Source organism: Chelonia mydas, chromosome 14 (assembly GCF_015237465.2).
Source record: "Chelonia mydas isolate rCheMyd1 chromosome 14, rCheMyd1.pri.v2, whole genome shotgun sequence".
Lineage (NCBI taxonomy): Eukaryota > Metazoa > Chordata > Testudines > Cheloniidae > Chelonia > Chelonia mydas.
Genome location: NC_051254.2, coordinates 8794419 through 8818509, shown reverse-complemented (window position 1 = coordinate 8818509; position 24091 = coordinate 8794419). Strand labels below are relative to the sequence as shown.

The following is a 24091-nucleotide window of genomic DNA, read 5'->3' as shown; positions in this document are numbered from 1 at the left end:
CAGTAGAAGAAGCAAGGCTCCAGGAACTGTTAGCTGCACATATGCAGAAAGACTGTTTTTTCCCCACTACAACTAGTCTAGATGGGATGCTAGCAAGACAGACACTTTGTTGTAAGGACAGAGTACATCTCTACTTCCTTCTACACCTAGCACATCTAGGAATGCGAGCACTGCATAAAAACCATAAGGATGGCATCTTCCACATTTCTGCAGTGCCCAGGTCATCCACTGAATGAGATGGTATGGGGGGTTAATCTCTATTAACACAATGGGCCAATTCTCAACTGGTATAAAACCAATATATCTCCATTAATTTCAATTCTCTGATTTATACCAGCTGTGGATCTAGCCCAAACAGAAACAGAGTTATCCATTCATTGGATACTACAGTGGTAATGGTGCAAATTTTCAAAGGCTTGAAACAGAGTTCTGGCCAATCAGAATTTCCTTCTACATTTACATAAAAGTACAGATCACATATAATTAACATTGCCAAGAGAACAAAAAGGAAAACCAAAGTATTTGTAAAAGTATATTACATATAAATAATTCTGACAGACCACTATATACAAATTAAAAGGATTTGCCTGTTAAAAATACACACTTTAGGGAACTACTGCACAGTCAAGCTACTCTAAAAGCCGTTGAAGAGAAAATAAAAGTGACAGCGATCAAGAGAAGCTATGGCTCAAATGCTACTTAAGCATCAAGTTTAGAAATTCCTAAACCCTAAAAAGAAAAGGAGGACTTGTGGCACCTTAGAGACTAACAAATTTATTTGAGCACAAGCTTTCGTGAGCTACAGCTCACTTCATCGGATGCAAAAAATTTGTTAGTCTCTAAGGTGCCACAAGTACTCCTTTTCTTTTTGCGAATACACACTAACACGGCTGCTACTCTGAAATCTGTCACTAAACTCTATAGACACAGGTTCAATCCCCAACAAAAATGACCTAGTTTTTCAGCCTCTCAAGGTATTTAAAACAGCTGAGGTTTAGTTGGTGGTTTAAGCATGATGCTGGGAGTTCTATTCCTGGCTCTGCCACTGGGTGAGACATCTTAGGCATAGGCCTTGTCTACACTACAGGGGAAATTCGATCTAAGCTACGCAATTTGAGTTACGTGAATAGTGTAACTCAAATTGACGTAGCTTAGACCTACTTACTGCGGGGTCCACACTATGTGATGTCGACGGGAGACGCTCTCCTGTCGACTCCCCCTACTCTTCTCAATCCGGTGGAGTACAGGAGTCAACGGGAGAGCGATCTGCATTCGATTTAGCGGGTCTTCACTAGACCTGCTAAATTGACCGCCAATGCATCGCTCGTCGACCCCTCGGTAGGTGTAAACAAGCCCATAGAAACTTCAAAGTAACTTGGTGAAGTCACCACATCTGTAACATGGGATAGGGACATTTAGCTGTCTTTAAAATCTGCAGATAAGTTATGGAAGTATCAGATGTTGTAAACTGAGCACTATGCAGTTCACTCTGCAGAGATATTTTGCACAATACATTAGAAACTAAGCTCCTATCTTTTCTGCTACGATAACTTGCAAGAGTAGCTATTTGTTTTGGTCAATATTTCCCTTTCTTCCTTTGTTGTGTAGTATGCTACCCGATTGCCCCCCCCTGCATCCCAGAAGCGTCTGCTTTTCAGTTGTGCTGTTGGATGGACGACACATACACACATCTTACTGATGCCCTTTCCCATGACAAGCACTATAGTGGAACAGAACATGAAAGGTTGTCATAATCCTTCAGCTGGCAAAGCACGTTCAAAAAAAAAAAAAAAATCAGGTAAACGTCTCACCCTTCTGCACCAGGAGTCAGCTGCTTCTCTCCTCCCATCACCTCAGAAGCATCCTCCTCCTCTGAGGACCCAGCACTAGAAGACTCCTCATCACTGTCTGCAAGGCAATATGCCCTTGGCCTGAAACTGAAAGAGACAGAGATAACAATTTCCATATGAAACTTGACATTATCACCCATTCACCATGGATAGCTCTTGTGGTGCCTTATATATTTATACTGAACTGTCTGTAATCGCCCTCCCTTTCCTTAACTATCCAGAGAGAGAGAGAGAAAGTAAAAAAACAAACAAACAAACGCACACTGGGATGGGTTGCAGAATCCTCGAATTAAATATGTGTGATTATTTACACAGAAGCCTGTTTTTCTTCAGTAAAGCTGAAACCTGCATGAAATGAGAGTCTATTGTATGGCAAGACAGAAAACGGAATGGCTGTTTTGCATGCCACCTAACGGAATGGGAGATGGCTTTAAATATGTTTGCAGACACATTCTTGTTGGTGTTAGTTGCTTTCCAAAAGGTTTGAATAAAATGAAGAATGTCAAAAGTTTATAAAAACAAACAAACCCAAACATGAATTTTAAAATGCTGAGATGAGACTATGCAGCTGTATCTTGTGCAGGACAAGTAGATTTATACTGAATGCCAACATAGGACTCTATTCAACGCAAATTTTGACTAAAGGTTCCAGGATGGGAAGTTTCAGTTTTTATTTTGGAGATTAAAAAAAGCGTACTGTGCCATGCCAGGTATGGTGTTTATGCTTCACATATGTACACAAGCTATTATCCCTGGTCACTATCAGAGTCACACGGGTCCTTTGTATCTATCTACCATAATTATTGGGGGGTGCCAGATTTAGAAATGATGTGTAAAGCGGTATAAATTACAAACTGGTAGGTGAGTGTACAGGAGGCTACTTGATTTTAAGAGAATCTGAGTGAAATCTACATGCTGAAGGCCCAGATGGTGGTTTAAGGGAAAGTACCCTGCCCACACAAAGTTTAGCTCACACCCTCCTGTTGGCTGCTTTCTTCCTATACCTTATCTTTTTTTGCCTCTATCTGAGCAAGTTGTATGAACTCAGGCTCTCTTACAGCACATACACCCACTTACTGGCGTGTAACATAGCATCTTACGTATTCTTTTTAAATTGAAATCTGTGCAAAGCAATGTGTTGTGCACACTGTTGGCACTTAAGATATTCAACCTCTCAGACAACACCTCTAGAAACTCAGACCTCATAGTGGGTGTTAGAGAGAGAAGGGAAAAAAGGTTAAATGGGAATTTCAAAGGACATTGGACCTGATTCTCCATTGGCCTCGAAATAATGTATTCATGCACATCTGAAATTGATAGTATTCTACATCCACTTTGCATGAATGTAAGTGATTACACAAGGTGCAGGGCACTGGAGAATCAGGTCTTAAGACAGTCTACATCAAGGAAACTTGCAGTGTTGTAATTAATTGCTATGGTTACATTAGTAATTTGTATCATTGCAGCTACAGTTGATGTAGCTACGTAGGTATAAAATTTCCCTAATGTAAGTTTAAAAGGGAAGGATAAAGGAATTTTGCTGTTGGGCAAAAAGAAAAAGGATTCTAGGTACTAAAATTCCTTTAAAAAGTCTTTTGTAGAATTCCCTCCATCCCACCCTAGCTGGGGGCACAATTTCCAATTGGTCTCTTCGTGGCACGCATTTCCCTCCTTCATGGATCCATGGGAAAATGGTTCTGCAGGCTGGTCAAGTTGTAGCTCATTGTACCAGTGAGGCACAGGAATCTGGTCAGTGACCTGGTGTATATGGCAGTAGTGTAATTTCTGCTGAAGAGAGTCCATCATGGATTAAGAGGAGTAGGGGTAGTGGAGCAAAGAGGTTACTCACTTTGTACAGTAACTGTGGTTCTTCAAGACGTGTCCCTTGATGGGTGCTCCACTTCTGGTGTGCATGTGCCTCTTAAGCCCTTGATCTGAGATTTTCAGTTATCAGCATCCATTTGGCCCATGCATGCGCCCTATGCCTCCTTGTGCAACGTAACAAGCTATACAGAGATGCACAGGCAAACTGCATTTAGTTCCTTGTTCACTCAAAACATCCCCTAAGGAACAGTCTGAAGCAGAGGGGAAGGAGACTGGGTACTGGAGCACCCATAGGGGGACACATCTCAAAAAAACAGTTACTGCACCAAGTGAGTAACCTCCTCCTCTTCAAATAGCATCCCCACGGGTGCGCCACTTCAGGTGACTTCCGAGCAGTATCCCCAGATGAAGGAGGGAGTTTTGAACTGAGTCCAGAATTGAAGACAGTACTGCAGAACCAAGTATCGCATCGGATATGACAGCATGGATCAGGGCATAATGTTTAAAAAATGTATGTACTGAAGCCCTTGTAGCAGCCCTACATATTTCAGATACCGGTACATTCTTCAGTAATGCCGTAGACGTTGCCTGAGATCTGGCTGATTGTGCTATCACCCTTTTGGAGGTGAGGGGCAATGCCCACAGCATTGTAAGTGATAATATATCCCAATATCCATCTCAATCGTTTCTGACTAGAGACTGAGAACCCCATAGATCTATTTAGAAAGGAAATGAAGAGTCTCGGTGACTTCCTAAATTGCTTGGTTCCCTTCTATCACCCAGGGTACGTAAACAGGATTCTTGTAGAGAACTATGTGGCTTCAGGAAAAACCCCGGTAGATGAATGTATTAAGGTGGAACTCCGACAGAACCTTAGGTAAGAATTTAGGGTGTGGGCGTGAAGAGACCTGGTCTATAAAGAACACTGTAAAGGGACGATCTGCTGTCAAGTCCCCAATCTTCCTGATCCTACTGGTCTAGGTGATAGTTACTAAAAAGACCATTTTCATAGACAACAGAAAACAGGTTGCCATTGGTTTGAATGGAGGTGTCATAAGGTAACTGAGTACCAAGTTGAGGTCCCAGGTCAGGTAGTGTCCCTAATCTGCAGACAGAGATTCTCCAAACCTTTAATAAGCCTAGATGATACCGGATGTGCATATATGGAGAATCCTTCCACTGGAGGATGAAAGTCTGATATTGTGGCCAAATGGACCTTAACTGAACTAACACATAACCCTGATTTTTTTTAGATCCAACAGATAATCCAGGATGACTGAAAGCAGCATCAAATCAGGCAGAAGACAGTGACACCACCACCAATGGAAGAATCTCTTCCATTTCTGCACATAAATAGTGTGGGTTGATCTCCTCCTACTATTCAGTAACACTTGTTATACTTCCGTAGAGCAGAAGGATTCTAACCCAATGAACCAACAAGAAGCTGTGCCCTGAGGCGGAGAACCACTAGGTTGGGATGAAGCACACGACCTGTATGTTGTGACAAGAGATGAAGACTGGTCAGGAGCCCGAACAATGGTTAGACACATAGGTGAACCAGGTAATGGTACCACTACTTTCACTCTATCTAAATTAACTATACTAACCACTACAGAAATATTAGAAAAGCCAAGGCACGCTCAAGGCAGACATGCTAGGGTTCCACATCAGGCCAAGATGGTTGAGAAGAAACTAAGGGCTATCTGCCTGTGTATCCCTATATTGCCTCGGTATTTGGCACGAGGAGGTATAGGGTGTATGAGCAGGACACACAGACACTGCTAACTGAAAATCTCTGATCAACACTTGAGAGTCATGCGCACCTGAAGTGGAGCACCCAGAGGTAAACTACCTGAAGAATAATCTTAATCAGGATACAAAATATTACACAATAGCAACTAATTCCTGGACTCAAGTTTTGGAGTAGTTTTGTGCTCAAATGCGAACCAAATCTTTTCGCAACAGATTCAAGTTAGGGAAAGATATGGGTGAATACACTTTGACATTAATATATCTCTTGTAATGCGAGAGTTTTAAGCAGTTATAAAACAAAAGTTTCGGGCAAGAGGGAATTACCCAGAATTGTCATTTTAGTTGTGTAATATTTCACAGCTTGTTAAGAACATGCAATTTATAGCTGGGTTTTCTTTCATTTTTGTTCTTGTGGTTTTGTTCTCATGTTTTCCTTTTTCAAAGGAACCAGGCAGAACACTGAAGTCATTGTCACTGCCCATATAAGTGGGCAGAGGAAGATGTTAAGGTTGCTGTATGGAGCCCCACCAATCTAAAGGACAGTTCAAGTACAATGCACCAGTACACAGCATTCTTCATTAGGAGCATGCGTAAAGAATGAGGGCAATAATCTCAAATTCCTTTTTAAGTAGCACGGATCCAAGTTGTAAGGTTTGGATTTGACCTTCCCCAAAGATTTCTTCATAGGTACAACCCCATTGTAGCTCACTGCTTGTATCAGAGCACCCAAAAGTGATGCACACCAAGTGCTTCTACACCAAAGCTGAAAGAGGTCACTCTCACAATAGTCCCAGTGAGCATTCCTAAAATAATCCCACAACGGAGACACTGCCAGCCAAGACATCAACAAATCCTCTCTTCATTAAATTAAGTGACATCAAAGACGATCTCCAATCTCATTATACAATGTGTGGATCACACTACATGATCACAACAGAAGGCAGTGCCATTCTCAAAGTATATTCTTGCACTGACTGCATGGGATTTCACTGAACTGCCACTTGTACCCTGTATTATTGTGTAGTATACTACAACCAAGAGGAATTATATTGTGTAGGAGACTGCATTGCATTTCTAAATGTAGATTAGCCTGCCTGTATTTGCATATAGAAATCTCTGGTATGCTGTCTGAGACATGCTAGTCATTTATTTATAGAATAGCCATTTCACATTTTGCTGACTGGCAGTGTCTCAGAGTTGCATTTTGTGTCTGAGGGCTCTCCAGCAGGATAATATCCCAACACACTTCAGAGTACTGTCCAAAACATTAATGCAAGATACTGTTTTTGATAGAATAATGCTGGACATGTTTGTTAATATGAGGGACTGAAAGCAACTTACACCTAACTAGTTTTGTTGCCTTTTTCAAATGAGGCAGGTGTCTTTTTCCAGCTATTTGGGGGGGGGGGGGGGGGGGAGCTTTTTTGGCTGTTGTAGCTCCAGACTCGATTTGGCTCAAGGCACTTCCATAAAGGTCACATTCAGTCAACTGCCTACGCTCATTTATATATGGTCTGCACTGCTAACTGAGATTTCCCCACTTGCTTATACAAATCTCACCCATACTCAAATCAAGTACCGCTTTGGCAGACAGCTAGGTGTGGTATGGGGAGACACTGACGGAATAAAGGGGGGTGTGTGTGTGTGTGTATGTGTGTGTTAGGCTGTGTGGTCTGGCAGAATAAGCATATTGCTGGGAGCCAGGAGGTTTGAAGTTCCACTCCTGGTTTTGCCACTGACTCTCTGTGATGCACTGGCAAGTTGTTTAACCGCCCTGTCTCAATTTTCCCATTTTGAGGGATTACAATTTGTAAAGCATTTTGGACATTTAATAATACTACTACTTGAAGAAAAGATGTTGAAAGAAAGATTCACTCACTCAATGAGAAATACTTATGATGGCTTCATTATTTATGTGTATTTCTGATTTCCTCATAGTATTTAACCCTTTCACGCCAAAAGTCAGATATCCCAATGCTGTCTGTTAACACAGGCTCCAAGAGATAACATTTCACCACTCAGGAAACTTCAGCTTCCAAAGGAGTCATTGGAAAGTTTTCAATCTATCATGTTTCCTTGCCATCCCTACTTAGAATGGATATGGCTTTTTCCAGTCTGTTTTGCCCAGAAGTGATTGTTTAGTTTTTTTGTGGCCAGGGAAGGGTAAAAAAGGTATTATATATAGGATAGCGACAGCAGCATTGTGATCAAAATGTTCCTGATATGATGGACGTTCATCCTGCTTCTCATGCTACACCAGTCTTGCAAAACTCTATGTCGATAACTGGCCTGGAGAGAATGATTTCTTCAGATGGGCAAGTAATATCTCACTTCTTCATTACTGTCATGGTAAAGGCAAGTGAGCAGATTAGGTCTGGGTTGGAGAATCTTTGCAAGGCCATGCCACACCATTGTGTGCCTATGTTTTATTTTTAAAGTGCTTGTCAGAAATACCCGCACGACTGTGGAGATAATTATATTGTAATATGGTTATCCGTACTAAAGTGATTTCGCCACACAGTTATGAAGTAGTTTTCCGTACTACCATCTACCTTCTCCAGCGAAGGGTACTGATGACAACTATATCAAACTTGGATTCAGAAGCATGGAGTTCAGTTCGATTTGTCATAGCAATTCTCCTGACATAATCTGAACTAATACTTCATTGTGCTAATTTTAATATTTGAATTAAGATGAGCTGTGCAGATCAGAACTGAACTATGACTACTACTAAGGTGTCCATACGCTTCGTATAGCACATTTAATTTTCAGAAGCTTTACATGGTATCCATTGTATATGGTAAAAACAAAAGTATACTGGAAGTGCGCATGGGTCAAATTGATGAACATCTGGCCCTGGGCACGATGCACACTTAGGAAAGGCCATCTGAAGGGGCTAATACAGTTTTAGTTCTAAATTCAAAGCATACATTACTAGTTACTGATATTAACATTTACTTTACCTGTAAATGATTGCTGTGTGAGAATTCAAACTATGGTACATTAAAAAAAGAGAGGTGTGAAATCAGTGTGTTTGCCCACTGTATTTCAGAGACTGTTCCTTCGTTACAAGGATATAAATCCATACAGAGACATTTTTGTAGGCTTGAGGGAGGGGAAGCAGACTCTCCATCTCAATAGGCGTTTGCTTTTTTCCAGGGTGGGGGGGGGGCATTTTGTGGAAAAGCTCCTTTTAATATTTAGGATCACAATCTTTGTGTCAGTGACACTGATGTAAATCAAAAATAATTTGTCAGTCTTTGGTGGGGTCACTACACATTTAACTTTAGTAAAACAGAGCAGAATCCAGCCCACTGACTTCAGATTCCAGATTTATCTGTGCAACAGTACAGAATTTGGTCATTAATATATTTTTGCTTGTATTTTATTTTTACAGGTCATGTCATTTAGCACCGTTATAAATCTCACTTTAATATACTTCAGAATGGACCAGGTTATGTCTCAAGCATGCAAATTAGCTTTTATTAAATATTAAGGGTCAGTTTTATTTATATACCAGCAAAAGGTTAGATTTTCAAGAATATTTTCTGGATTTGTTGGCAGTGAATATGCACTAAATCATGGAGTCTGCCTACCGTTCAGGGACTGGTGATTTCTCAGGAACTACTATGACATTCTAGTTTGTTGCTGGAAGAGAAAAGAGTTACTTTGAACCATGAAAATTCTAGGACCCCAGTGGCTACTTAAAGTCTTACTTCACTACACAGCAAAACTAGTATAGGACACATGAATTTAGGAGCATTCTTAGCTTCCAAGGATTCAGAAATGGTGTCTTTATATCCAGGCTCGATAGTACTGAGACACTAGGGGCAGCAACAGCAAATGAGGAGGTTGGGAGTAACCTATTATCTTAGCCTCTCAGCGCATTATTAAGATTCCTTTTCCTTCTAAAGAAGGAAAGAAAGAAAACCCATTGAATGGTTTTATATAGCACAAAAAGAATCAACATTCCACAGCTAAATTAGTTGGATATTTGACAAATACCACTCACCAGATAAATACAAATCCACAGATTGATGAATCCAAAACACATTATAAAAAATGAAGAAAAAAAATAGCACAAATACAAGTTAGATAGGATACAATATGTAATTTCTAGCCAGTTTATCTAGGAGGCATTTCTCATTTAAACAAGGAGGTAAACAGAACTATTATATATACAAAATTGGACTTTAAAAGGTGGACATGTTTATTTACACTGTGCAGTAAAGTTACTGAGGAGCATCTGAACTGTTGACATGCAGGATGCAGCTATCCTTTCACATTCATTATTTGTGTTATAGTAGCACCACATAATACCTACTAGTCTAAAGAAGAAACTGTGCAGGGTATTGATTTCTCAGGCACAAATGGGAGCGTTGTGTTTATGGAAGAAAAATGGGAAACCACTATGGACTCACCAAAGGCACATTCAGCATTTAGAATTTTGTGCATGAAAGATCCAAGTCAAGTCTAATGCCTAAACAGCACATACCTAGACAGCTGCAAAAGAATGGCATGTAGAGCCACTGATTAGGGATGAAAATAGGTATCAGAAAAACGTAGGCTCTACTTTCAGTTCTGCTATAGCGGTGTAATCTCAGGCAAGTTGCTCCACCTCTCTGACTCACCTTCCCCACATTTGTTAAGCATTAATACTTGTCTGCTTACTTACTATACAAGGATAATTTGAGAACTATCTAATAACTAAAGGTCTTTGAAAATGTAACATCCATATTGGTTTATGCTCACACAATATTCACTAATTTAATTTCAGAAAGAGGAACTACACACAAATGAGGAAACTAGTTAAACAGAAATAAAAAGATACAGTCATTAAAGTGAAATGCCTGCAAGCTGCATGGAAACTTAAAAAAAAAAAACAACACCATAAAAGAGGCTCACATTAAATGTATATCCCAAAATAAAAAAAACAGTAAGACGACCAAAAAATGCCACCATTGCTAAACAAAGTAATAAGCAGTTAGAGGCAAAAATGTATCCTTTAAAAACTGGAAGTCCAAAGGAAAATAGAAAGGAGCATAAACCCTGGCAAGTCAAGTGTTCAAGTATAATTAGTCAGGCCAAAAAACAATCTGAAGAGCAACTAGCCAAAGACTCAAACTAATAGCAAAAAAATGTTTAAGTACATCAAAAGCAGGAAGCCTGCCAAACAATCAGTGGGGACACTGGGAGATTGAGGTGCTAAAGGAGCATTCAAGGATGTTAAGACCATTGCAGAGAAACTAAATGAATTCTTTGCATCAGTCTTCACTGCAGAGGATGTGAGGGAGGTTCCCACACATGAGCTATTCTTTTTAGGTGACAAATCTGAGGAACTGTCCCAGACTGAGGTGTCAAGAGAGGAGGCTTTGGAACAAACTGGTAAGTTAAATAGGAATCAGTCACCAGGATCAGATGGTATTCACCCAAGAGTTCTGAAGAAACTCAAATATGAAACTGCACAACTATTAAGTGTGGTTCCTATCATTTAAATCAGCTTCTGTACCAGATGACACGAGAATAGCTAATGTAACACCATTTTTTAAAAAAGGCTCCAGAGGTGATCCTGTCAATTTCAGGCCTGTAAGCCAAACTTCAGTACCAAGAAAATTGGTTGAAACTACAGTAAAGAACACATTTATCAGACACAGATGAACACAATTTTTGGGGGGTGGGGGTGGGGGGGGGAGTCAATATGGCTTTTGGAAAGGGAAATCATGCCTCACCAACCTATTAGAGTTCTTTGAGAGTGTCAACAAACATGTGGATACAGGTGATCCAGTGGGTATAGTGTACTTGGACTTTCAGAAAAGACTTTGAAAAGGTCCCTCATCAAAGGCTCTTAAGCAAAGTAAGCAGTCATGGGATAAGAGGGAAGGTCCTCTCATGGATGAGTAACTGGTTAAAAGACTGGAAACAAAGGGTAGGAATAAATGGTCAGTTTTCAGAATGGAGAGAGGTAAATAGTGGCGTCTCCCAGGGATCTGTATTGGGATTAGTGCTGTTCAACATATTCATAAATGATCTGGAAAAAGGGTAAACAGTGAGGTGGCAAAATTTACAGATGATACAAAATTACTCAAGATTGCTGTCTGCTTTGGATTTAGCTAAGAGTTACAAAGGGGTCTCAAAAAACTGGGTGACTGGGCAACAAAATGGTAGATTAAATTCAAATATTGATAAATGCAAAGTCATGCACAATGGAAAAAGCATAATCCCAACTATACATACAAAATTTATGAGATCTAAATTAGCTGTTACTACTCAGGAAATAAAATCTTGGAGTCATTGTGGATAGTTCTCTGAAAACATCCACTCAATGTGCAGTGGCAGTCAAAACAGCTAAACAAATAAGAAAGTGTTATTTACTCCTTCATTTAACATAAGAACCAGGGGTCACCCAATGAAATTAATAGACAGCAGGTTTAAAACAAGCAAAAGGACGTATTTCTTCACACAATGCACAGTCAACCTGTGGAACTTGTTGTCAGGGATGTTATGAAGGCCAAAACTATAATGGGGTTCAAAAAAGTATTAGATAAGTTCAATGGCTATTAGCCAAGATGTCAGGGATGCCACCCCATGCTCCGGGTGTCCATAGCCTCTGACTGCCAGAAGCTAGGAGTGGTTGACAGGGGATGGATCACTCGAGGATTGCGTGTTCTTTTCATTCCCTCTGAACCACCTGGCACTGGCCACTTGCAGAAGACTGGATAGATACTCAGCTAGATGGACCATTGGTCTGATCTAGTATGGCTGTTCTTATATTCTAATTTACGTACACTTGGGTATCTGCAATATGTGGTGAATATGTTAAAAATTTCACAGCAAGAATGGACAAAATTAATCTCTAGTGGGAGCCTACCAATGCCATTGGAGTTACACTGAGAATGTATTTATCCAGTATTTGCAGTTAAACAAAATCCTTCTATTTTTTACTTGTCGGTATCAAAGAAGAGAACACTGGAAGGAGATCTTATACATGTTCAAATATCTATATTTTAGTTTATCAACATTTTTTCTTTTAGAAGTTAGCATTTCACAATGTCACCATTTGTCTTTTTCTTGCAGAAAATATACAGAATAATGAAATCAGAACTGATCAGGTAATTAATGAATGAATTCAACTGATTTTAAAATAGTCTTTTCAAATCTACTTATTTGTAATTTAAATGTCTCTATGTTCTAAGATTTGGGATTTTAAAAAAAGTATTTTGTTCTGCTTACAAAATCTTTATTTTTTTTTTTTATAAAATATGTCCTATTTGGAGAGCATATTTATACCTTGTGTACAGACTTATCTTCAGCATTTACCAGGGCTTTAAATGCAAGTGGAAGATACCTTAAGATAAAAATCTACTGTCTAAACATAATGAAGAACTGATATAATAAAGTATATTAACTTGTTATAAAAAGTTAGTTTATGAAGATAATCAAATGTCAATAAACAGAAGTAATTAACTGGTTCCAAATGTTATTACAGACTTAAGGCCAAATTCAGTCCTCAGATACAAACATCAACTTCCATTGATCTAGAATTGAACTGCAGTAACATCTAAGGGTAGAATTAGCCCTGCCTTCCTAAACACAGGTCTGGTTTCTTTCTTGGGCAGTAATATCTTACCCTTCTTTGCCAATCTCTCCAACTTTCAGTGCTTCACCAAGAGGCTCTTTACCAAGTTTGGTCAAATTCATTTTGGTCTCGAGGGTCATTAGAAAAGACCCGTTGTAGGACATTTCCAAATCAATCCAAAGCCCTAGAATTGTTAATAAAAAATTAAACTTTTTAAGATGTGACATTGCAACTTAGAGTAACTTATACAATCATTTTATATTAAAGTGATGTCAAGCTAGAAATAACTTTGGAACAAAAGCATTCATAGGGTTATGGACACGACCAGAGATTTTTGAAAATGGAAAATAGTTTTTAAAATATCTTACTTTTTACCACTTGTGCAGTTTACTTTTCACATTTCACTCATCTTGGAAAGTGCAAGTAATGAAGATGTGTCAGTTACACTATGTGGCGAGCCTGCACTACCACAATGCCATTATAGTTCAACTTCCAGAACTTTGGGGCATGTTTTATACGCGAGTATAATATTTTTGTTTAGTTTTCATTAAAAAAAAGTTTTATTTTTAAACTGTTTGAATCCCTGGACTAGTTGATAATAAAATACCAAAACAATTAATTAATTTAATTACTAGTGAAGTTTGAGCTCCACTGTGGTGCTCAGAAATCTATACAATATCATCATAATCAACACTAAATAATGAAACCGCCTATAAGTTAGACAATCATTCCCTCTACTGGCTCTACAGTCCTTTCTAAGCCACTGTAAAAAATGAGCTGGGAAAGACCCTCTGATACATCCTCTGCAAGGGAAGGAGAGTACCACACCTTCTTGAATGGCAAGACAGAGCCCCTCAGAGAAGTTATCAGACAGACAGTCCCGTATTGCATGACCTTACCCAAACAACCCTTGAGATATATGACTTCTATATATTCACATTAAGGCTTCATAATACAAAAAATAATTCTTCTTTGAACAGCCTCATTTCCTCTAATGATTTACCTTATGTGAATAATAATAAACACTCGCCTGCTGCAGTGTTCTAATGTACTGCACACCAATATGAATATAATTCAAGTATTTAAAAAAAAAAAAGTAAAAACCGCCCTCTTAAAATTCAAACAAAACCTTTTAAAGAGGCTGAATACAAAAAATTCAGATCTATGTTTTCAGAAGTGATTAGTGATTTTAGGTGCCTAATTTGAGATACCTTAAAAAGCCCCAATATACAGAGGGCAGGTGCTCAACACTCAGAAAAATCAGGCCCCTTTGAAGTGTCAAGTTGGGCAACCAAAAATTAATCCACTAAGAACATTAGTCACTTCTGAAACTTTAGGCCTTTGTGAATGCAATCTATCGTTCTCTTTTCTGCAAACACACATGAGCAAAACTGAAATGCCATATACAGAGTCCAACCCTGCAACCACAAACTCCAGGATGCAGGCCACCCAGTCAGCTATCATCATACAATTAGAAATAATGCTGAAGGCGAACTGTCTTTAGTTTCCTCATGTACAAATATAAAATTTCTCCACAATTCAGATGAATGTGAGTTGACTGTTTCACATTATGTTTCTAAACAAGGAAACAAATGCCAATTTATGCAGAATTTCCCTCTCTGCTTTCTGCTGGTGAAATTAAAGATGGCATTGGGAACAGATATCACAGGTCTGAACAGCTGAGAGCAACTCTTTTTGTAATCAGTGAGTCAGCATGCTCCAAACTTCAATGATGTTTTAACAATAGATTAAATTAAACTAAGGAAACAATTCAATCAGATTACTGAGAGAAAGGATGTTCTCTTCTACTCAGGGTGACTGGTTTGTTAGTATTTATATAAAAAAAAAAATAGCACCCCCCCACCTCATGGTACAATTTAGTCATCAAGTTGTTTGTTGCCTAACCTTGATGAAGATACAGTAACACCAGAGCACATATTATCAAGTTATGGCTATATTAACACAAGCACTATTTAAATTAAAAAGCTGCTTTCTCTGTCAATGACAGTAATTGCTCAAATGATGAAAGTCACATGAGCAGAATGTCTTTTCTTGAAGTCAAGAATTAGTGGAAATTTGTACTTTGAGAGGCTCTGAAAGCGTTCTTCAAATATTGTACATCACTGCATTTTTAAGACCCAAAGCAGACTACATGAAATGGCCTCAAACAGCATAATACCACAACATTTCATTCAGAACTCCAATTTTGATTGAGAAAGTTGCCTAAATTACCTTTATGCTAAGAAACTTACTGACAAGTAAGTTCATATTGCTTATGCAAAAATAAAGATATTTTCCAATGATTGTTGTCATATTCACATATATCCCCTTAAAAATTAGGGCCAAAAGAGAATTAAACTAAGGTTATTGCAGAGATTTCATGTTTATTACAAGAATTAATAAAATGCAGGAACTAAAACATTACAATTTGACAACGTGACTGCAATTACAAGGATTACAAATCCTACCATAAACACTTGTCTGCTGCAACTACTCTGTAAACAAGAAACCAAAAGGATTAGTTTTACTGAATGGTAGTGTGGTCATAAATACAAAAGTAAACCAAAACACACAGCAATCTCATAAAACCTGTCTCCTGACTTTTAAATGCAATGCATTTACTACAAAGATAAGAACAAGCAACTGAAGTACTAAGTCAGAACTGGCAGCCCAAACAGATTCTTAATAATTCAAACATGCATTTCCAGAATAAAAATTCTTAGAAACCAATTAAAAAAGTTGTTGAATCTCTCTATCAGTGAATCGGTCTACAAAATCTTAAAATAAAGTTTAATATACTGGAGCAGTTAATGCAGTTTTATTGGTTTTTAATCATGGTTGGGTGTAATATGTATTTTTTTATTCTGTTTAGTTATTTCTGTTAAAAGTCACAATAATGCGACTTAATGATGGGTTTTGTACACTAACTGCTTTCAGCTTTCAGACAGGGGCATCATTTCAGAAAAAAATTTTGATGGTTGGAGAAAGAGGGTAAAATTGTGTCACCATATAGAACGTTATATTCTGTAAAGTTGGCGGGGGATTAGAAGACATAATGGAACATATACACCTGTGAAATGTCGTGGGTGGGGGAACCCAAGGTTGCGGGAGGGCAACTGTCCTCCCCCGCCCTTGCTCTACAGTAAATGATGTTCTTGCTTGCACATACCTGGGATAAACCTGTCACTTGTGGAGACCAGTATCAGCAGAGTGCAATTTTCATTGCACAAAACATAAAGCTTATTGGCAATCTACTTTTATGAGAGTTCTTTACAACTTTACTGGAGAGGACAGGCAAATATCTGCCACTAGACTGGATAGCTAGGTCACAACATGTTTTGCTGTCTAATTCTTCCCTAATTTATATGTGCATCCCACATTGAAATCAATGGAATTACAAAAGGAGTCATTCAAGATAGAACTACTAGAGATCCAAGTATACAGTCTGTCTTCTACATGTGGAATAGAATTGATGACAAAAGTATTTAAAGTAACGTTACTTTAAGCACAGATTTTTAAAATACAAAAAAATAGTTCAGTGGAAAATGTCAAGTTTATACAGAGTGTTCTTAAATAATTCCCAATCACCGTTCAGAGTTTTCTGATTAAAATTTTCCACCCAGCTGACCTGGCTCATAATTGTTTTCAGTTTTGTGAAATTAGCCCTTAATGACTTTAAACAGTTTTAGTCATCCTACCTCTGAAGTCAATAATAGTATTTTAACTGCAAAAGGCTGATACTGGTAAGCATGATTTCTGACCATGATATAATCACTGATTCTGACGCTATTTCAACTGCTATAAAACCAAAATTATAAACAGAACCATGCAAGTCTCTGGTAGCAAAAAAGAATACAAGAAGCAACATGTCCATCATAAGCAACTACTGCTGGGTGTGTCTTAGTAGGGCACATCTAAAATTGCTTCACTTCTAATGAAGAATCAATGCTAGATGGTTCCCCAGGGCTTTATTAGCGACATAAGCAGAAAAGCAGAGGCACTAGTAATGTCAACCTACGTCTGTCAAAAGACATGCCAAATAGAAATGCCTTAACTAAGCAGACAAAAAAAATATAAAGTAATGGAAGCTACTGCAAATGGGAAACCAGAGATAATTACCACCAATAAGTGTGGCTTAATTTTGAAGGAAAATATCAGACCATAAAGTTGTCTACTACATTCGCTTCTTTCAAAATATTTTCAAGTTTAAAAATAGTAAGATCCCACAACTGGGGAAAAACTACTAAAAAAATTGAAAACTTAATCAGCAATATTACTTTTCAGCAGAAATAGGATCACAGACGAACTGTAACTAGGGAACGAGCAATATGTTCCAATCCCCAGATAATCTGGGATGCAGTAAAGTATTTCCCCCTATTTCCATCGGGGAAAAAAAAGTTCCATTTCCAACAGTAGTGAAATTATCTGCTGTCTTAGAACAAAAACTTTACGTTAAATGAAAAAATGGACTTTATTAAACCTGGAAATGGTGTACTCTCAGTGTGCCAGGTGTTTTACAGGCAACTTTCCAGCCCCCAAAAGAGTTTATAATACAGGAGATGATGCACAGATAGATGATGGTGTTTAGATGCAACAAACAGCAGTGATTCAATGGTGGTGATTAGTATGTTTCTAGATAGCTCCATGATAGATTTTAGAAAATCTTAAAACTAAACAAAACTATTTTGCTCACACTTCTGAGAGGGACATTAGAGCTTATAGGCCTTCTCCTGTCCTACACTGATTTGAGAAAACAGAATTTTTAGTAAAAAGAAAAGGAGGACTGGTGGCACCTTAGAGACTAACAAATTTATTTGAGCATAAACTTTCGTGAGCTACAGCTTCATCGGATGAAGTGAGCTGTAGCTCACGAAAGTTTATGCTCAAATAAATTTGTTAGTCTCTAAGGTGCCACCAGTCCTCCTTTTCTTTTTTGCGGATACAGACTAACACGGCTGCTACTCTGAAACCTGTCAGAATTTTTAGTGTCATCCATAAAGTGTGTGTATGGCATTAACCAGCTGATAAGTGTTAAAATTTTCAGTGAGTATCAATTATTGCAAAACTTGGTCTGACATCACAGAGTTTGCACTAAATTCATTTGATTAATATATCAAACTCTCAGCCCTTTAAGAAGATGATGCAAGATGATCTTGTATATTGCACCCAAGCACTTCAGACAGTAACTATCAGGTATGAAATTGATTAAACAACTTTGCATAGAAGCTAGGCAAAGAAATAGGAAAGAGTTGAATAGAGGAGTCTGTCAGATGTTTAAAAGTTCTGACTTTACATCATTTTTATGTAGAGCCAAGGAATCCTAGCCTAGAGACAGAGTTAGTTATTTCCCAAGTTTACAAATAGAATCTGCATCAACTTAATCAACTGGCAAAAATGCTTTTTCAAAGATCCTAGTCCTTTGGATGAAAGGAGAGCTTGCTGGATATTCTGTTTTTTCCAAATGATTAAGCTACACCTTCAACAGTTATCTTACTGCATTGGAACAAAACTCATCTTCAAGCTCAAATTAAAAAATGACCGGTCTTGATCAAATAAACAGCTAACTACTCTGAGACTAAGGAGATGCACTCAGTTGTGTATGCTCACATCACGACTTCCAAGTTTCCTAGAATAGAACAGGTGTATTGACTTTCGGCAAATCCCTGAAGCACAGTTCTCAACTCGAGAGCACCCCAAATCTCATATCGGAAGGTAAACATAATTGTTTCTAAGGCCTTGCCTGAACATGAAGTTATACCACTTTAGCTCTACTAATAGAGTTAAAAAGTGGTAGAACTGCCCTAGTGGATACAGTTATACTGGTACAAAAGTTATTGGTATACATTGGTATAGCTTATGTATGTAAATTTAGTAGAATATGTGATACACCAGAATAACTGCATCCATACTAGGGGCTGTTGTACTGATTTAATTATTTTGGTGAAAAGTCACACTTCTAATCAAAATAATTAAACTGGTACAAAACCTGTATGCAGACAGGACCTGAAGTTCTGCTGGGCAGAATGTGATGATCTGGATATGATGTTAAGTAAATAAAATGCAGCTAAACACAGCATCAAAACCATAGTTCTCCAGCTCCGGTAAGCCATCGTCACTTGACCTTTACAAACAAATGAGAGGAACTAAGGTTTAGAAAGACAGAAAATACCCACCCTGGTCAGGAATTTATCAGCTAGTTTAGTACTGAAATTTCCCCTAAGAAGCACTGGAGAAGAGACTGGCTGGCTTATGCATGAGTGTGTCTGTTTCACCATCCTTGTGTTCTGAGAAAATATCATTGTTGTTATCTTTAATGTTTATTCCTGGTAAGGGACACTGGTGGACAGGTCAGTTAGTCAGGAGTATTTCCCTAAAGTTCTGCTTAATGGAAACCACTTAGTACTTACTTTCATCCCATGACTTCAGTGTACTTCAAACATTACGTAAGCCTTTAATGCCTTTGTGAGGGATTATATTTGTTTCACAGATTGAGAAACTGAGGCATAGAGCATGTACGCAACTTTTCTAACTCACACAGCAAGTCAGCAGGAGAGCCTGCAATAGAACCTAGTCATGTGTTGTAATCTACCCTGCCAGTGGATCTAACGGATAACTCTTGTCAAGAGAATTTGATTAGTCTTGAGCAAAATTATCTTTGGGGCTATAAATTAATTTGGCTGAACACCTGCGCACTCTCGAGTGCAGAAGCAAGAAGCTGGATACAATCCTGCTCTACCATTTGAATATACTCTGAGAAGTTTGTAGAAATAAATGGAGTTTAACCTTTTGCTGACTCAGTCTCTGTGACTTAGAGGCTCTATAATGTTCTCCAAAGTCCCCACAACTGAGGCAATTTAAAATCCTTGCTGACTCACACTATGATCAGTCAGGGTATGGTTAGGATCCAGACATTGGTTACTGAGTGCCAGCTGGAACAAGTTCTTATTCCGACATCTTTGCTGCTCAACTATCTGAGGGAAAATGGCTTTAAAGAGTGACTAAATTATGAAGCAGATGTGGAGGGATGGTAAACAAACAGGCTCCCTCAAGGGAACATTTCCCCGTAGACCAATTAGAGCCTTCTAAACTCTGGGTCAAATAAGCCCTTGTAGATCAAGTATATCCTTCAAAAACATTTCCAACACGTCACCAATAAAGTTAAAACAGGGAAGAGAAGATGTGGAATTTAAAAAGAAAAGATTTGCTAAAGGAGACAGCTGAAAATCATGCCCAATGGCTACAATGAAAATCTAGTTCCTATCTAACAAACAGTTTCATCTATCAGAACAGATTTCTATGCTGGGGGGGACGGGGGGCGGGGAGAGGGCGAGAGGCAAAGACCTACCTGCCCCCTCTCTTTAAGCGTACAATCAAATACTTCTAAAAACAGACTTTTTTCAACCTGTAACACTCTGTCAATCTTTGAATTTTTTTCAAAAAAGGATGTTTAAGCTATTCTTCATCTGAGTGGATTGCCTCTTTATGCAAATACCAGAGTGACAGAAATCACAGCCATGACAAATGCCTTGCTTTGGGGATCCGTAAAACCAGAAAGAACCCAGATTGAGTTTCAGCTCCCAGGGCTGGCAGTAAGAAAATCGTCACTTCATCAGTTATCACCTTTGACATTGAAAGACAAGCACAAAATCCCACAATGCTATTTTTACAAAGTCCCTTTTTAGAGCTGAGCCAATGTGTGTTTTCTGATTTATTAGTTGTAGCATTTTGCTTAATCATTGTTTTCATAGAGCAAGGCTGCAGCTCTTAAACAGAAATCAGATCTGGGTTCTGCTATGGTACAGAATCAATTATTCTCTGGGCACGAAGAAAAGATGCTGGATCCTTTACTACTTTGTACTTCCTCAAATTTTACTTTACTTTTATAATTCTGTGAATTTAGTGGTATTCAGTTGGGAAGAGAATATAATTTCCTTAAATTCATCCTGTTGCTCACCTATAAAAGTACCTTGCACAACCAAACCCCTGGGGCCTTCATTTAGCACTCTTTCCCTCAAGCAAAAAACTCATACTGAAATCCATGGGCCAAACTCTGCTCTCAGCAGTTCCACAGGGTAGAACTGGAAAAAGAGGGAAGTTGGCCTTTTATCAGAATAAGTTTTGCTAAAGAGAACCCTTAAAGCGGGCTGCTTTTCCCAGGTTTACCAGATCCCAGCCTCCTACCCCAGTCTACATCTTCTGTACAACTTTTCAGGCATACAGCATATTTGGAGTGCTAAAGGCACTTTATGAGTGCTGCAGTCTGAACATCAACAGCTTTACAAATCCATTCTTAATAATGGTATGGTAGCCAAATGAAAAATAAGAGGGGCACACAAATAGTTTAAGCCCAGATCTTGTGCTTTGTTTAGAAAAAGGTTTTGCCAAACATAAGAGAAACAGTTGTGAGGCGGTTCTGTTTGTGTTTTTTTAATATTTCAGTAGAAATAGTTTAGGTTGCCAGTACTACGGAATGTTTATATCTCTATTGTAACAGTGAACAATAACAGGACATGAGAAATAAAAATGGAGTATAAGCACAAGTGAAACTAATTATGTGTCCAAATTGAATGAAACGGAAAAAGTAAACAAGTCACAAATGGTAAACAGTGTAACTGCATGGTTAGTTTCAAAAATTTAAAGGTTATCAGTAACACTGGGTAAGATGTTTTTAAAATAAATCTTTTATAACTTGACAGTGTCCTTTTAATTCTGCAATAGAAGCAAAGCATAATAAATATTCTTTTTACCATCAACCTAAGAAATTCCTGTTCAAACCAAGTGTTCATTACCTTTGTGATCAACAGAAGGTTTGAAGGCTTGAAGAATCTTCGGCACTGCTATTCCCATGTCAAGTTCAGTTAGAGCTAGCTCATTCATGAAATATGGCAGCTGGAAGAAAGGAGAGAATACAAAAATCAAGTTAATTTTAATGGAACTATAAAGAGACCAGGTGTTCTGTGATATTTGGAAGGTGGTTAAAGTATAATACATTTGAGAAAACATTTAGCTGAGTTACCAATTAAAAGGACACTCAAAGTACGATTACATGCAGAAATTTTAATTCTAGGATTTAGCATTCCTTTATCTGAAAATAATATTTTAGCGGATGCCTTCATTTATAAACTCTGAGCCAATGCATTTTTAATATTTCCATTCCAATCAGTTGCGTGCACCCAATCAAGAATACAAATTTCAACCTACAACATTAAGTTGATACATTGTCAAACACTTGTATCCCACATTTGACTGATAAATGAACTGTACACTCTATCGGTCAAAACAAACAAAAGGTGTAGACCAAGAATGAAGTGTAGATACTTGGCAGTTTGCCAGATTTAAAATGATCCGGTTTTGTTTTTATTTTTTTTGAACATGTTATCCAACTGCAGTTACACATTTTTTAGTTGAGAAATTCTGCAGTTAGGCTGATATTATAAAATAATAAGACCATCACTACTTTTATCCACAGCAAACTCTGCTTGGGGTCTATATCTTTTATCCTACATCATGCCTCTAGTACTATATACTACGCATGCACAAACATACAAAATAGGGATTTAGAATGAAAGCATATGAATGATAATCATATAAATATATATTTATATCTTAATAATGTATATAACACTATATGCAAAGGTACGTTCATTCTGAATCCCAGTGTTGAGAGTACCTATATAATTTCAAACACATACATGTCCTAAACTGTGTTATACATGGTGACGGAACCCTAATTTTTCTATTCTTGTTGCTGGAGGCTCACACATTAACTTGCACTGCCCTGTGCTATGCTGCTCATCGATCACCGTACACATACTTTGCCTCTCTGCCTCCTTCCTGGATTTCCCTTGCCCAACTGAAGAGATAAGACAAATTGCTAAACAGATGTTTTAATTACTAGGGGAGAGTAGTAATTTCAAAGAAAATTCTGTAGGTGAGAAAGTACATTATGAACACACTCAAGCAGTCCATAATTAGAAATTATTTAGGGCTTCTCTACACTACCGCTAAAGTTGATGTAACTTACATTGCTTAGGGGAGTGAAAAAGCCACTCTCCTGAGCCACGTAAGTTACATCGACTTAAAGCACTGTTTACTCTGTGCTATGTCGGCAAGAGAGCGTCTCCCGCCGACACAGCTTCCGCCTCTCCTTTAGTTGGAGTAATTACATTGACAGGATAGCGCTCTCCTGGCGACAAAGCGCATCTACACCAGATGCACTACATGGGTGCAGATGCATTGTTGCAGCTGCGCTGATGTAGCATGGTAGTGAAGACAAGCCCTAAATTGATGTGACCGAGTCTCTTGCAGCACTGTTCCCAACCAGGATAATGCTGCCTTTTCTAATTTTGCCCAAGACACAGCAATTCCCCCCCATCACAGCATGGATTAATACCATATGTAGGCAAGAGGAACTTCTGCTGGGTTTAGATTAGGGCCATCACTGACAGCATTACCGAGTTCAAAGCTGGCAGATGCATTATTTTCTGTAATAACATTCCTGCTGAGATTCCTGGAGAAATTAAGGGAAGGAGGAGCGTGGGAGGGAAATGAAAAAGGCTGCAATTTAGCCAACCAAATTAAGGGAAAGTTCCTAACATCAAGATGCTCAGCAGGGATGAGACTGTTCTAAGATGGTTGCACAGTAATCAGACTGCTCTAAAGGTCATATAATAAAGTATTGCAGCTTGCAAGAGGAAGAGGGTTAAATGGGCTGTTTGACATAAGGTGAGGACAGCCTTGAACAAGAACACCTTGAGCACAAATTTGAAGACTACAATAACCTCAGCAATTCAAGGCACCAGGACCCAACAGGGAAGCAACTAAGTGCCCAACATCTTCCCATTCTCCAGTGATAGGTGGCCCCTATTTTGGGGACTCACATGGTAATGCCATTGCTTGGGGCCCTCACCATGCAGACTATGTAGTCATTGCTGAACAAGGTAAAACATCTGAAATATTAAAGACTAGACTATGGCATTTATGGGGTGTTTCCGGGCCACACGGCCAGAAGCAGCTTGGGAAGATATTGTGGCACATTCAGACTATTTCCCTCATGAAAAAAATTATTTTTAAGACATTAGAGGAAAGC

The 24091-nt window shown here is 38.5% G+C and overlaps 1 protein-coding gene across 2 annotated transcripts in view; it reads right to left on the bottom strand.

Annotated features, from left to right (window-relative positions):
- TEX2 (testis expressed 2) overlaps positions 1-24091 on the bottom strand; it is a 113769-nt gene that overhangs the window by 5917 nt on the left and 83761 nt on the right. For both annotated transcript variants that reach the window (XR_005227487.2, XM_027817480.3), the window contains 3 exons: positions 21792-21891; positions 13054-13186; positions 1812-1937 (listed from right to left, as the gene is read on the bottom strand). Coding sequence is in view for 1 of the 2 variants with exons in the window: in XM_027817480.3 (XP_027673281.2) it covers positions 1812-1937; positions 13054-13186; positions 21792-21891 (359 nt within the window). In the remaining variant the exon portion in view is untranslated. The remainder of the gene's footprint in view (positions 1-1811; positions 1938-13053; positions 13187-21791; positions 21892-24091) is intronic.